Genomic DNA, 15,408 nt, shown 5'->3' on the forward strand with positions numbered 1-15,408 from the left:
CAAGAGCTTAAATAAAATTCATAATTTCCGCTTACAGAAATTTTGTCTGCAACATTGTTCTCTAACAGGAAAAATAATATTTTTGATGAGGGGAGAATTGTTACATTGAGAGGAAAATATTTTTCATTCTTTAAAGTATTAGGTGAAGCTAAACAGAAGGAAATATATGTGCCCAGGAAAAATGCCAGTAAAATTAACTTATTTATGGTTAACTGCCAAAGAAAGGATGACCTGAGAGGAAAAGAACAGGGCTAGTAATTTTTAAGGAAAAACGTCTTTTAAGGTAAGCTTAGTTTTCCCTTTTGTAATCATTGATTACAGTTTTCCACAAAGTTGTTAGCTTTTAGGTTATATGCCCTTTACTGTCTTTTCTTGATGCTTCTTTCAGGCCTCTGGGACACTTGCCCTTAGCTCTTCAGGGGGAGAGTCTTGAGCCAGATTGGGTGAGGCAGGCCTGCTCTTGGGTACTTTGTAGGAGCATTTTGTATCCAGAAGTATTTTTTTGAGATTTTCTTATTTGCAATTTTCATGTTTCTTCATGATAGCTGTCCTTTGTTTGCCACACAGAACCAGCTTGTCTTTTCACTGAAGTCCAAGACTAGTTCTCACCTGTGCTATAAAACTTGGGTTACTTTTTTGTCTCGATCCCTGAATCTCAAGAGTAAATGAGTGACTCACAAAATGTTGGTGGACTTTGACCCTATTTTCAGATTTTCAAGGACATGTTTATTAATGAGATTCAGAGGCTTGTCTTTGGTGAATTTGCTCTTATCTGCTGGTTTTATTTGGATGCACTGGTTTTTATAGCTGTTTAATTTCTATCTCCTTTCCAAAGGGCTTTTAATATCTCTTTAGTTCCCCCCCCCCTTTTTTTTAGGAAAAAAAAATGGTAAGAGGGGAAAACAGGGTTGCCTTTTGCTCCCAAGCCTAAATGAATAGTCATTGCTTGTAATACTGGTCTACACTTGACGCTTCCTACTGCTTTAGATGTGATGTATCCGGTGCTGGGAAGGTAATGATCCTCAACCACAGCAATATTCCATAACAGGAGTATCTGTCATATTCATCGGGATTACCATGTTCATTGATTTGTGTCTGTAAATCTGCTGTTTCTACCCTTTAAATTTGATCTATAATTGGACCTCCTTAAATGGTTCAGATAAGGTAGTCTGTATTTTCTCAATGCAGCGTGGCTGTCAGCTTCTCCTTTTTCATTATACATTCAGCAGACTTGATAAAATCAGCAGGACACCTCATTTGAAACTGTTTAATCGCTGCCTTTTTCCTTTGCTAAAACCATTGAGGTGGTCAAGCGATGTACACAAATCATTTTAAATAGAAAATATGGTTTTCTCTGTGACCCAGCTAAATAGATAGTGTTATGCAAAACAAGTTAAAAAGTAATAAATGCCAAAAAAATCTTCTAATTGGAGTAAAAAATTGTGGGCAACTCTATCCTCTCTCCAAAAGTACAGTATCCTGAAATATTGCCAGGACTCTGTAAAGACAAGATGATGGTTTTCTAAAGATTCTCTGGTTTCTGAACAAAGCAAGTTTAAATTTTCAAATAGTGCTGAGCTGCCTTTTACATTCATTCAAAGGGAGCCCACGCTTATTTGCAATGCCTTTATATCCTACTTTTGTAGGGAGAAATTTGCTGTCTGTTAATATCTATGCAGCATAACCTTTCAGCCATTTGCTATTGTGATAATAAATTTTTGTTTCTTTGTCTGTCATTTTGTCTACTCAGCTGTTACTCTTCAAAGTACGAACTAAAAATAATAGCTCCAAATAAATGCCACATAATAAAGTGTTTTACAGTTGGAGCCGGAATAACCCGGTGGCTGCGGCTTGCAGGCCTATTACCATCGTCGGTGCTGTGGTTCCTTCCCCGTGTGTCAAGGTGACTCTACCAGGACCAGCTCATTAAAACAATCTATTCTTTCTAACTGGCTTGGTATTTAGCGCTATACCCAGCAGCCGCCAAGGCACAGTTGTGTAGCATAGGATTGTATGAAATTATGTGGCGTTCGCTGTTTGAAAAAATACAAATTCTCCATAACCTCATTTTCATGCTTCAGCATTTTATTGTGAATAATTTACAATTACTCCTGTCAGTAGTGGAAGTAGGGCCAGCTGCGGGTTTACCCGAGATAGTGGTAAGTGTGATTTCAGCCTCTCGAAGAGCATTGTTTATCTGGTTTACGCGGCCCTGTAGGATTAATATTTACAGTGCGCCTGAGTGGGACACTGGGCGTGTTTTGCCGAGTCTGCTGTCCCAAAGTAAACTTGAGGTGGAGAAGCTGGGAGTTGGTAAATATACTAAAAATGCATCTTTTTTCTTTCAGGTTCTGGCTCCTTGGCAGCAATGGCTGTGTTTGAAGATAAGTTTAGGCCAGATATGGAGGTATGTAATCCCTGCAGTTTTCTTCGCTTTCACATGTCTTTTCCAGTTGTGTGTTGGACATTTACAAATCGATTGCCGAGTCCTCAAAAGCTTATGTAGCACTGCTGTTAGTCGGAAGGCTCTTTGGCGCAGATAACCACATTTGCTGAGAACACTGGCTGGTTGGGAGAGCTTCATTTTGGAGTGGCCCTGCTGCGCCCTCCCTCAGGCGTGGGGAGCCAGCACCCCTCAGCTGTTGGCGCTGGCCTCTGGGCTGCCCAGGAGTCTTCTTGGCTGCAGATGCTGCTCACCGTGGAATGTTTTGTGCGCACTAAGCTTTCTGTGTCACGGTGTCTCAGAAGGACGAGTTATTTTTTGTTTCCTCACTGAGAGTAGAGAAACTGTATAGCTTTGCATGTCACACAGGCCTGGTGTGAAAATGGGGGCAGTGTAAAGAGTCCCTATAGACTGTTCTGCATCTGGCAGAATATGGGGACAAGATCGTGTGTATAGTGGACCATTCTCAGTGGGTGATGGATCTAGTGTCTCAAATATATTTCTAAGAGTTCCGTATTATATTTCCTGTGGTGGTAGGGAGGGTGGTCCCTTCTGAATGGCATGCCACCTGTCTGCCTTAGTGATAGATGTACCCGCCATTAAGCAACTTCCCTATCTCCCAGGTCTCCAAGAACAAACCCACAGGTCTTCCATTGTCACTTTCGAAGGAGTATTCAGTATGCTTGGGTACATGGTACCTCATTATTCCTCCACTGTGCCTTGTGCCTGCCGCTCAGCCAGCTGTGGGCACAGAGGTCCTGAAGGTAGCCTTCGTTACCTGCTCTTGGTTTGTTGATAGTTGTTAATTTTGTGATGGGGAGTAGCAACTTGTTTCATCAATTTAGTAGTCTGTTTATACCCTCTTCTTTAATCTGTAGGCATCTGGTGTTTCTGCCTTTGCAATACTGTTTTCTTTAGATACCAGAGGGTGTCTCTGGGAATTGCTTTTTGACCATGCTTTATGCCTAATCATCTTTGGAGAAGATTGCATATTTAAAACTTTTTTATTTTTCCACCAGCTCATTGTCATCAGAGCACCAGCTGTCATTGGAACTCTGAAGCTCTCTCTGCCCTTTAGGTTTGGGCCAAGTGCCCTGAGAGCCGGAGGATATAGGGTTGTGGATGCTGCCCAACCAGGACAGGGGGCTCCTGCCAGAAGCCTCTATGCCCTTGGTACGTGATGTTAGCACACACAAGTGACTCCGTCACGGATAGCTAGATTTCTCCCCTTTCTTGGACATCTGCCGGAATTAAAACATACAACTAAGGAGGATTTAGCTAGGTGTTTCGTAGTAAAGATAACAGTGTCTTGCTCCAACTAAGGATAGTAAGCAGGTCTAAGTATCAACTATAAATGAGATTAGGATTCTGTTCTCATTTCTCAGTGTGAAAATTTATTCCCATATCAGCCTTATTTTCTGTTTGGGGTTCTTAAGTACAGAGAAAATATAAGATGTACTAGGTCACTTAAAAAGAAAAAAAAACATCTCCCAGACTTCAGACTAAAGGAGAGGCATTCCTGAGGCTTCACAAATCCATTAGAACTAACGAAGGTATGGGGAGAAAGACTCTGATGATTTTTGTTTAGAAAATCACCTCAGTAATGTCAAGCCCTCCTTTAAGCCACATTAATCTTTTCAAATTTTCTTGAAAGCTTTGTCTATTTCCAATTGATTGGAACCTCCATATGTTAGAGAAAAATGAGAATTGCAGAAAAAGTTGAAAGCATGAGGTATATTAAAAGTGACTTTAACCCTCTGCTGAAGTAATTTTACATTATTTAGAGTTTGGATTTGAAGTGATTCAAAGGCCGTGAATTTAATATTCATGTGATCCGCAGAAGTAAAGGGAAATGTGATCATCCCTTCAGTAAAATTTGTGCTATTATCAGTCTGAGAAGTGTGTTCCTTAGATCAATTTTGTATGCATCTCAGACCGCTTAGTGTTCTGTATTAGCTTTGAGACCTTAAAACAGCCTGACCAGACTCCCATTTCAGATTGATTAATTAATTTCACAATTTCAGGTGACTGGTTTTGTTCACTGAAGTTGTTGAAACTTGACGCAGACGGACAGTGAACAGAATCACTTTATTGTGAAGAAGGTAGTAACCTGTTTCCCCAGTGAAGTGAGTTTAAATGTAATTAGGAGGCAAAGAGTAGTATTGCAACTGTCTGTGGATAATATTTAATCTAAAAGGACGTTAATGGATACTGAGAGAATTTATTATAAAGACCGAGTGGCTGACTACTGACCACCTTGCTTTGTTTGGGTGAAGATCATGTGATGTGGTTTTAGTGGGGGCTGAGACTGCCAGTCAAGGTCGAGAGGATGAGTTTTAGTGACTTCTTTGCTATGAAAAAGAATATGGCAAGGTGTCGTTTCTGGTTTGCATAGACCTTGGGAAAACGTTTTGGTTTCAGATTTCCTGACTTTATTTTCCTTCTTTCCAGGAAGGCTTTCTGTCTCTGTGACAAGAAGCCTTCCATGACTTTTCTTTCTTGCCTTTCTAGAGATTGCAGGGTCAGGTGGCTAAATCCGCTCATTTCCTTCCCGCATGAGAGAGGATTCTGGACATGTCTCACGCAGAGACCCAGGAGAGTGTTTTGCCTCTCAGACCGTACGTAGATTGCTAGGACGGGAATGACTGTACGCTTCATAGAACTGCATACGGAAGGGGCCATTTCAGGCCATCATGGTCACCTGTTATTTGCCAAACACTGATTTGTAGTCCAGACTCATTAAACAAGCTCTTGGCTTTTTGATTGTTAAATCAATTAGAGGTAGTCCATAGTCCCCCTCCCCTTTTTTTTCTTTTTCTTTTTCTTTTTTTTTTAAACTACAAACCTGTACCTTGGACAGTGCTGGTCCTAGACTATGGTATTTATAGACTGAAAGCCCCATCTCCTCAAAAACCTTTAGTATGTTCTCATTGCCTTTTGCTACACGGTCTGGCGTGGTAGCCAGCAACCCCCTGTAGCCATTGAGTATTTGAATGTGGCTAATCTGACATGAGAACCCTGTAAGTGGGAAATACGCACCAGATTTCAAAGACTTAGTATAAAAAAACCTGAAAAATGTATTTCATAATATTCTATTGATTACGTATTGAAACAATATGTAGTTGGGTTAAATAACAAATTAGTAAAACTTAATTTCACCAATTTTACTTTTTCTAAAATGTAGCTACTAGAAAATATAAAACTACATATGTAGTTCACATATTTCTGTTGGACAGGGCTAGGATAGCATTGTTTCTTGAACTTGTCATTTGCGCATCACATTTAAGGTTTCTGCCATATCCAGGTGCCACCTGTACTACTATTATTTTTAACATTCTTTTTTTTTTTTTTTTGAGACAGAGTGTGAGTAGGGGAGGGGTAGAGAAAGGGAGAGAGACACAAAATCTGAAGCAGGCTCCAGGCTCCGAGCTATCAGCACAGAGCCTGATGAGGGGCTTGAACTCATGGACCATGAGATCATGACCTAAGCTGAAGTCAGACACCTAACCGACTGAGCCATCCAGGTGCCCTTGTACTGTTATTTTTCTTGAAAGAAATTTGTTTTAATTGATTCACTATTTTATAAATTGAGATACAATTAACATGTAATAAAATGCACAGATCTTAAGTGTACAGTTACATAGGTTTTGGCATTTGGGTTTTTGTTGTTGTTAAGGTTTACTTATTTTGAGAGAGAGCGTGAGCAGGAGAGGGTCAGAGAGAGAGGTAGAGAAAGAATCATAAGCAGGCTCTGCGCTGTCAGTGCAGAGCCCGGCATGATCTCATGAACTGTGAGATCATGACCTGAGTCGAGATCAAGAGTAGGACACTTAAATCAGCTTCGTTACCCAGGCACCCCAGATTTTGGCATTTGTGATACATTTCCTTTCTTGTCCGTTCGCTTTCTCTTCTTCCTACAGCCACTTCAGTTCACCTTTTTAATTTAAATTTAGTTTTTAAATATAGTTTGAATCTTTAAAATCCTGGGTTTGATGTGTTGGTTACTTTTTTCCCCAAGACACATGAAAGCGAGTGCACACTATTAATAGAAATTAAAAGTGTATTCATGCATCACCCATTGTGTGTAAGCCCAGGGGTATGAATATTTAACTTTGGGAAACATAGGGCTACATTCCCAATCCACCACAGCACTTCTTGCCAGCTTGCTATTCTTTGAGTTTTTTTAATGTTTATTTTTGAGAGAGAGAAAGAGAGAGGGAGAGAGTCAGTCTGAAACAGGCTCCAGGCTCTGAGCTGGCAGTCAGCACAGAGCCCGACGCGGGGCTCGAACCCACGAACTGGGAGATCATGACCTGAGCCAAAGTCAGATGTTTAACCAGCTGAGCCACCCAGGCACCCCAGGTTGCTGTTCTTTGTATACAGGTGTACCTGCTTGTCATTGAATCTTTCTCGCTGCTGGTGTCAGCCAGCAGTGCATGCCCTTAGTTGCTTCTTCCTTTGTGTCCTTGTCCTCCATTGTACACACCTGTTCCATTGTTTTGTGGATGTTTTCAGGGGCATCTCCCTCACTTGCCCTTGATAGAGGGAGATCCTTGAGGGCAGAGGCCATGAAATCATCTCTGTTCTTCAGCTCCTTATATTCAGTAGGTGTTTGTTGAGTTGAGACAGAGTAACCCTGCACTGAAGTAAAATCTGAGTCATCAAAAACCACCTGGGAAATTGAGGGGACTTTCTCTTCTTCCGATCTGGAAAGTGCTGAACATTTGAGATAACGGAGGAAGATAGCTACTACACTTCTCAAATAACATACAGCGTTGGGCAGAGTCAACAGAGCAAACACCCCATTAAGTACACAGGCAACAGAAAGATGGAGCAAAGGGCAAATGCTCATTGGGAAATTATAGGCCAAAAAGCAGAGCAGTGAAACCCAGCTGGGATTCATGAATGGCTAAGACTGGCCTCTGTTATCTGAGCCAATGACTTGCCTCAGGTAAAAGCCCTGGTTCATGGTTGCAGAGAAACTATCTGCTAATTGAGTGAGTTTAAGGGACAAGTAGCATCTTTAAAAATCCTTGGGGTGCCTGGGTGGCTCAGTTGGATGAGCGTCTGACTTCAGCTCAGGTCGTGATCTCATAGTTCGCAAGTTTGAGCCCCACATCGGGCTCGCTGCTGTCAGCACAGAGCCCACTTTGGGTGCTCTGTCCCCTTCTCTCTGCCCCTGCTCCGCTTGTGTGCTCGCTGTCTCTCTCAAAAATAAATAAACATTAAAAAATTTTTTTAAAAAATCCTCAACCTGGTTGTGACCCTGACACTGCTTTTAGTGGCCTCGCAGTTCTCATCTTCTCATTGTCCTCCTTGCTGTTAGCCTGGAAGTGCTCTGAGGGCAGGAACTGCGCTGCTCCAGTGCTCTTTCCTCACCGCCAGCATGGTATCTGGTGCGTGGCAGGCAAGCAGCCAGTAATCGCCGAGTGAGTGGATGAAGAAGTGCCAGAAGCTACTTCACTAAATCGTTCCCAGATTAACCCTGCTCTGTTGCAGTTTGATAACTTCACCTTTGGTGTTCATAGTACTCAGAAAACGAGTGATAGAAATGTGATAGAAATGAAGGCAGAAAAAAATTGAATTACTTACTGGTGATAAAGTCCCACTTTATTTTTATCAGCAAAGGTGCTTATTCACTGTGTATTAGCAGAATAGTGGATTTTAAATGTGTGAGTTGATCTAATGACGAGAGGCCAGTTATATTAGAGGGTTTCTGGGTGATGATGAATTGCAAGGCGCCATTCCCCCAGATTTTTTTTTCTATTGTTAAAGCTGATGAGATAAGAATTAAGCCCCTCGTCCTGGTTATTACCCACAGGCTGGTTAGACAGGAAGGATTGTGATAACCATACTGTGGCCTTTTGAGTCCATTTTCCAGTTAAGTATAAGAAATTTGACTGAAATACCTGGAAATAATTGTGTTAGCTTTGTGAGGGTATGTATCTTGAAAATTGCTAAAATTGCTGAAATAGAAACAGATTTTATTTTAGGGTGGGCAAGGAATTAAAAGGAGTCCATCAGATAACTTCTGTTAGTTTTCCTTCCATCCCACTTCTTTGTAAGAAGGAATGTTTTCATTTGGCCCAGTGAGAAATTTAAACTCTTGAAGATTATAATTCATTAAAACGGGTAGAAGATTAATATTTAGTCTGTCAAGATCAATACTGTCCCCTCTTTGCACTAATTGTCAGAATAGCGCGCGAGGGCCGCTGAAGGCTAGTGGTGTGCGGCAGGACCCTCACATCACAGGGAGATGATTCAAAGGCAAACTGTCCTGCACCCTCTGGTATCGACTTGCAAATTAGCATCTGGAATCTAATTAAACAAGCTTAATGAAAGTAGCAGCTGAATGCTGCTGGAAAAGACAATCAGCTTTTTTCCCCCTCTCTGATACATATTCTGTACTATTGAAGTTGGTCACCAAACACATCGTGTGAGCACAGTTAAAAAAAATTAGCATTTATTTGAAGAATAGAAACTGTTTTTCATTCTGTTATGCATTTGGCATGCTCTGGCGTCCCATGAGAGCCATGCCACAGCAGATAGTGCACAATATTTATAAATCCATGACAGGCAATAATAGCAACTTGAAAAATTCTTTTGCTAGAATCTCAAGTTGAGAGCTGCCAAAAGCGGAGAGGATCAGATCTGCAGTGGCAGCTGCTGTGCCCTACAGTTAGAATCCTAGACTTTGAAGATGCTCAGCTTAAAGAAGTGAAGACTGCAGGCTTAGCCAATTTTTGCAGGTTTCTAGAGCTCTGGCTCTCTGCCTTTTGAAGATGAGTTGCTGAAGCTTCTACCACTGCCTGAGGCGTGCTAACACCAGCAGGATCTTTTTTTTTCCCCCTAGTCTTAGTGTGTCTTCAGTTTTAAGTAGCACATGCTTAGTCAGTGCCAACTCTGATGGTCCTTTCTCTGGTCACAATACCGAGGGATGAGCTCTTACCCTTTACCCGTCAGAGAGAAGCCGCGAAGATAGATGGTGACGTATACAAGTGCCACTTCAGCCGTCTGATTTATGGAGTCATATTTCATCACTCGGCAAGCGCTGGCCTCTAGAGAAGCCCTTATAGATTGCTAAAGATGTGAGCAGCTCTCGCCCTAAAGGCTTGTGGTTACCTCACAGACGTGAAGCCAAACACCTAGCTACCGAAGAAACAGAATTAATCTGTCATTGCAGGCAGCTATAGATCCACTTTAAATAATGAAAGAGTTCATACCAATATGGTGTCCTGACAGCAAATCTTAGAAGTAACTCTAGTTTTTTTTGTTTTGTTTTGTTTTTTTAAGTCTGGTAGTAGAAAGACGCTGAAGTTACAGATTCATTTGTGCTTTGTAGATGAACAGTAGTGTAAGCGAACTGTGTTATTTTGATTAAAAAGAAGAATTTGTTCAGTTTGGCACATAGATGGGTCCCCAAGGAACACACGGAGCATGGGTTCAGTGTGGTCAGGTGGAAAGGGGCATGGTTGCTTAGGAGCCAGAGGGTTGGGCTGTGAGTCTGTTTCCACCGTCCTCAGGGCATGACTCTGAGTAAGCCATGGCCCAAGACTGTTTGTCTAGAAGATGGGGATCCAGAGACCTGCCTCGAGGTCGCTGTCAGGATTAGATGTGGTCTGTAAAACACCTTATATGGTGGCTCACACAAAATTGGCTCTAAAATATGGCAGCTGCTTCTATTTTTAGTTATTCAGTGGTAGGATACAAACATCACATAGCAGCGACTAGATATGATCGTTTGTACTTGCATCAGGCCTGGAGATTATAGCACAATATAGATATGATTTCTCTCTCCCGTCTAGAAGCTTAAAATCCGAGGCAGATGTATGGCGAGGTCATAATGACAATAGAAGAGGCCTGTTTAACACACCACCGGCCGTGGAAGTGTTTGCCTTTTCTTCTGTGTTGGGGGAGGAGGTGTTGAAGACCCAGTAATCACAGTGGCCGATGCTCATTGAGTGTTGGTGCACTGTGCCAGACTCTAACAGCTTCATCAGCATTCTCTCCTTTACTTTTCAGTAACTGTGGGGGTCTATACTTTGTTAGCCCCGTTTTGTGGAGAGGAACATGAAGATGTGGGGAGGTCAGATACCTTGCCCCAGGTCACACAGCTAGCGGTGGAGGCACCATTTGGATCCTGGTTGGTCTGGCTTTAGAGCCCTGCAGCGCGATCCATCACTGTGCCCGTCTGCCTCTTTGGTAGGCTTGAAATTCTCTGACAACAGAGTGGGGAAGACATCTTATTCCAGGTGAGCAGAGGTCTGGGCTGCTCGGGCTGCTCCTTTTTTCTTATGAGGTCTTATGAAGACGGCAGGATGCCAAACAAATGCCAGTGGAGGTGCATAAACCTCTTGGGTGAGCTCCGTGATTGGAAGGAGGCCAGGAATAGAAAAACACAAGGAAGTTTAGAAATCCAGAGATATTGGGAGATACTAAAAAAAAAGTCACATGGCTAGGAAAAATATTTTTTTTCTCTTTTAATTCATCAGACTTTTTCATCTTTTAACCCACCTTCACCCCGAGTTTTCAGATATTTACAAGGGAGCTGTTTTCTCTATATAGCTAGCGTTCAGAAGGCATAGGCCTCTTCAGATTTAGTAATGAGACCAAGAAGTCCTTAAATATGGGTGAATGGCATTTGTCCATTTGAGGCAAATCATGAATAACTTGAACAAAAATAAAAAAAATAAGCAAGACTATCATATTTGAATAATGAGGTGCTCTTCTTTTTCCCAACTGCCAAAACTTTTTAATCTTCGTCAACAATTGTTCTGTCCTCCGTCTTATTTCGGTTGCATCTGTGCGACTCTGAGCTCAGGAGCCCTGACAAGCGGCATATGAATTCTGTATTCATTAGTGATCTTGATCCAAATGCCTCTGTCCCTGCCACGGGGGCTCAGGTGTGGAAGCTGCTGGCTAATCCCACCAGCTGACATTCAGAGGTTTAATGACTCCATGGGAAGGTGACCACTCACTGGGAGGGTTGCTGGCGGAACCCACACAGCAGACAATGGAGATCAAGGAAGACTATCAGTGTTTAGCCGAAGCACCTTCCTGTGCGACTTGAACCCTGTTGGCATCAAACAGAGTTTTAAGTAAATGCAAAATTAAAAAAAAAAAATCTGACCTTCGCCAGCTCTCATAAACAATGGTTTTTCTGTCCTGTGTTGATATTGATGGTGTTTAAGGCTGTTTTTCTTGTTGCACTGTAATGAGTGTCAGCTTAATGAGCTGAACTTGACGCACTTTTTCACATTTTTAGATTTTCCGGTTATGTGTGTCTGGTTGCTACATCTGTTAAGGTAGCTTATGTATGCCTGGGAAAAAATATATGTAGTTAGAGCCAAAAATTCTTTCATATTAAATGCTTTTAAGGATCTGTTCAGATGTTTTTGTTTACTGTGATCTCTGGCTTTGAAAAAAATACTATTAGAACGTGAGTTCTTTGACTTGTGATGTGTCACAGGATGTTTTGACTCTTCTTTAGTAGGTCCTCTAGTCTAAAAATGTTGGATGCCTGGGTGGTTCAGTTGGTTGAATGTCCAACTCTTGATTTCAGCTCAGGTCATGATCCCAGGGTGATGGGATCGGGCCCGGTGTCGGGCTTCATGCTGAGCTTGGAGCCTCTGTGAGATTCTCTCTTTGTCCATCTGCCCCTCTCTCCGACTCATGTGCTCACTCTCTCTAAAATAACAAAATAAAATGAAAATGTTAGATGCTTTTTGTAAATAGTAGCTTCTTCAAGACATAATTTATTACATCCATACAGCTCAGTCACTTTAAGTGTACAGTTCTGTGAATTTTAGTCTGTTCACAGAGTTGCACAAGTATCACCACAGTCAATTCGAGAACATCTTCACCCTCAAAAGAATTGCCATACTTATTAGTAGTCATTCCTCATTTACCCTCACCCTTCCCAGCCCTGGGCAAAAACTAATCTACTTTTTGTCTCTACAGACTTGGATTTTCTGGACATTCTATATAATGGGAACCATACAAGATGTGGTCTTTTGTGACTGGCTCCTGTAACTTACATTTTCATAATATTTCATCCATATTGTAGTATGTGGTGGTACTCCATTCCTTTTGATGGCTTAATACTATTCCACGTGTGGACATAAGCACATTTTATTTACCCATTCATTCATTGATGGACACGTAGATTGATTTTACTTTTGGGCTATTATGAATAATGGTGCTATGAGCGTTTGTGTACAAGGTTTTGTGTGGGACATATACTGTCATTTCTCCTGGGTATACCTTGGAGTGGGATTGCCACCGGGTCAGATGGTAATTCAGTGTTTAGCCTTTTGAGGAACCATCAGACTGGTTTCCAAAGTGGGCTGGGTCACTAGATGTAATTAGTTGTGTCTTTATTGTTGGATCAAAAATGTATTAATTTTTCTTAATAATTTTCTCTCTGGCTGTATTTAATGTAAAGCATTAGGGTTTTTTTAGCGATGTCAGAACCTAAAAATATAATCCCCAGGGCCCCATGTAGAATTCTTAAAGTAGTGATTTCCAATGAGGTTGAATAGTTAACTTTAGAAATAAACAGATAGTGAAGTTGGTTGACCTCATGATTCCCTGGGTGATTAGGAGAATCACTATTAAACCTTTAGAATAGGGGCATCTGGGGGGCTCAGTTGGTTAAGTGTCTGACTTCAGCTCAGGTCATGATCTCACAGTTTGTGGGTTTGAGCCCCGCATCAGGCTGTGTGTTGCCACCTCAGAGCCTGGAGCCTGTTTTGAATTCTGTGTCTCCCACTCTCTCTGCCCCTCCCTATCTCACACTCTGTCTGTCTCTCTCTCAAAAATAAATAAACACCTTTAGAATAGATGATAATGAGGAGACCCTATTGATGGCTATTAAAGCTTACGAGGTCATATATGTTGAGTTGTCCCCCATTTGTAAAGTGAATATGTTCTCCTGCGTTGAAGTGCACTAGCGAGCCTAATTTGGGGAGGCAGAAAAGGACTTACTGAGTTAAGGTTACTCCCTTGCATCTTTTCCTTTTGTGATGTTTTATAAGGCAGATGGAAATTTGGTCTTATTCCAGATGATTCAAGAGCAGGGCTTTGCTTCCTATGATACAGGGTTTGGAATTTCACAAGTAATTGCTTCTCTTCCTCTGATTCTGTGGGATTCCTTAGTCTTCCTTGACTTAGGAATAGCCACTTCAGTGTCCATTCCTCTGGCCGAGTCTGTGTGTCCTCCTCGCCTCTCTGTCTTCAGACCCTCAGTTAATGGTGGTGGTTGCTATCATGTCCACCTTCACCATTTTGCTTCTGCCTGTGATACAAGTGGAAGTTCAGAGTGAGATATTTCAGGCAAGGGGCAAAGGAATTTTAGAAAGTGTGTCTTAATTTTTCCTATTTAGTTTCAGGAAATAAAAGGGGATTAGATGGGAGGAGGTTCAGAAAGAAAGGTATAGCTTACAAAAATCTCCAGTGATTTGGGAATGGATTCCTTTAGGGGCCAGGCCTCTAGAATTCAGTGTCCACAGATCTTAGGAAAGTGGCCTATGGAAGATGTAAAGTCCTCTAGCTCCGGACCTTTGAGGCTGTGTGGAGAGTACCACAGACGCCACGCTGCCGCCGTCTCTGACCTGGAGACTTCTTTGTTGGTATTCTGCCAGAAACATTTCTGTTCAAAAATTTTTCACCCTGTGCTATGTACACACTGAATTTCTTTTTCTTGTAACGTCAGTATGTAATCAGTCAGCAGGTACTTATTGGGCACCAGCTGAATGCAAGACGTTACACCATGCTTGGTGCTGCGATCCGGAGGTGGTGTTACAGGAGGCTGTTCTGTATGATGGTGGAAAGTCCTTATTCAGCTGTGGGCAAAGCAGATTGAAAAGGAGGGATTATTTTACTCTGTGGTAGATAGGTAATTATTTATGATGCATTTCTTTGGAGCAGGTGTTCCCATTTGAAATGTTTTTACTTTACATATTTCCTATAACTGAGAAAGGCAGGGGGAAATATTCCATACAGGAGAAATATTTCACAGAGTATATTGCTTGCTGCACCTGCGGCAAAGATCCAGCAGGCAAAATGTAACTTCTTTGTGACCAGCAACTCTTCAATCAGAGAGAGGCAAGAGCTAGAGTCTAATGTTGAATAGAAGTAAATGTTTGGTGACTTTCAACTGCAGGGGTAGAATTAATAGGAAGTTATTATTGTAAATATAATATTCTGGGTCATGATATGAAAGAGAAAATGAACCTCTTTATCCATCTCTTACCATATGAAATGGCCTTTGCTAACTTGGGTCTCAGGGACATAATTTAAGACACCAAAAATGTCCCCTTAATCTGGGTTGTCTTTTTCTGTTACTCAAGCCAAGACTGGACTGGCATAGCTCCTTGGAAAAAGAAATAAACTCTTTTATTATTTTTATTATTCACTGATGTCTTTCCATCCTGGAACTCTGTTTTATAAAAATGTTGAATTGTAACTACCTATTGAATAGTGGCTTTCAGAAGAATAGGGGAAATCCCCCCCAACTCCCCTCCCCCCACCAAAGTTCACTGTCAGAATTAAGGCTGTGTGTCAGGAATCCAAGAGGCTGTCTGTGGTTAGAGGCTCACAGCCCTTAAACAATGGATTCCACTTTTCTTATATATAAGTTAGAGGAATATAAGAAATGAAATATAGGACTGAGTGTTATTGGATGGTAGCTTAGAATCTTATAAGTTTTGCCTTGGCAGGTAATTTGGCATAAATTGTTAATGTAAATCTGGGTTAGTGGTGAAGACGTTATTTTAGTAAAAAAGATAAACTGCTGATTAATTCAGCATAGAACTCAATTACAAATTGAAAGTGTCTCTGCGGGACTCCCGGACCCTAAAGACAGCAGATGTTGAATTGATACTCCAGCATATTTCACAGTGGTATGAAATATTAACATGGTTTATTATACTTGTGTGGTGTGTGAGATCAGACAGGGGGAGGTG

General features: G+C 41.5%; 1 protein-coding gene across 1 annotated transcript in view; it reads left to right on the forward strand.

Moving 5' to 3' along the window:
• Window positions 1-15,408, forward strand: part of PSMB7 (proteasome 20S subunit beta 7) — a 60,483-nt gene that overhangs the window by 28,686 nt on the left and 16,389 nt on the right. Inside the window, exon 6 of the mRNA XM_039239060.1 lies at window positions 2,349-2,407. Coding sequence (XP_039094991.1) covers window positions 2,349-2,407 — 59 coding nt within the window. The remainder of the gene's footprint in view (window positions 1-2,348; window positions 2,408-15,408) is intronic.

Source organism: Hyaena hyaena, unplaced genomic scaffold, assembly GCF_003009895.1.
Source record: "Hyaena hyaena isolate Hyena2069 unplaced genomic scaffold, ASM300989v1 scaffold_151, whole genome shotgun sequence".
Lineage (NCBI taxonomy): Eukaryota > Metazoa > Chordata > Mammalia > Carnivora > Hyaenidae > Hyaena > Hyaena hyaena.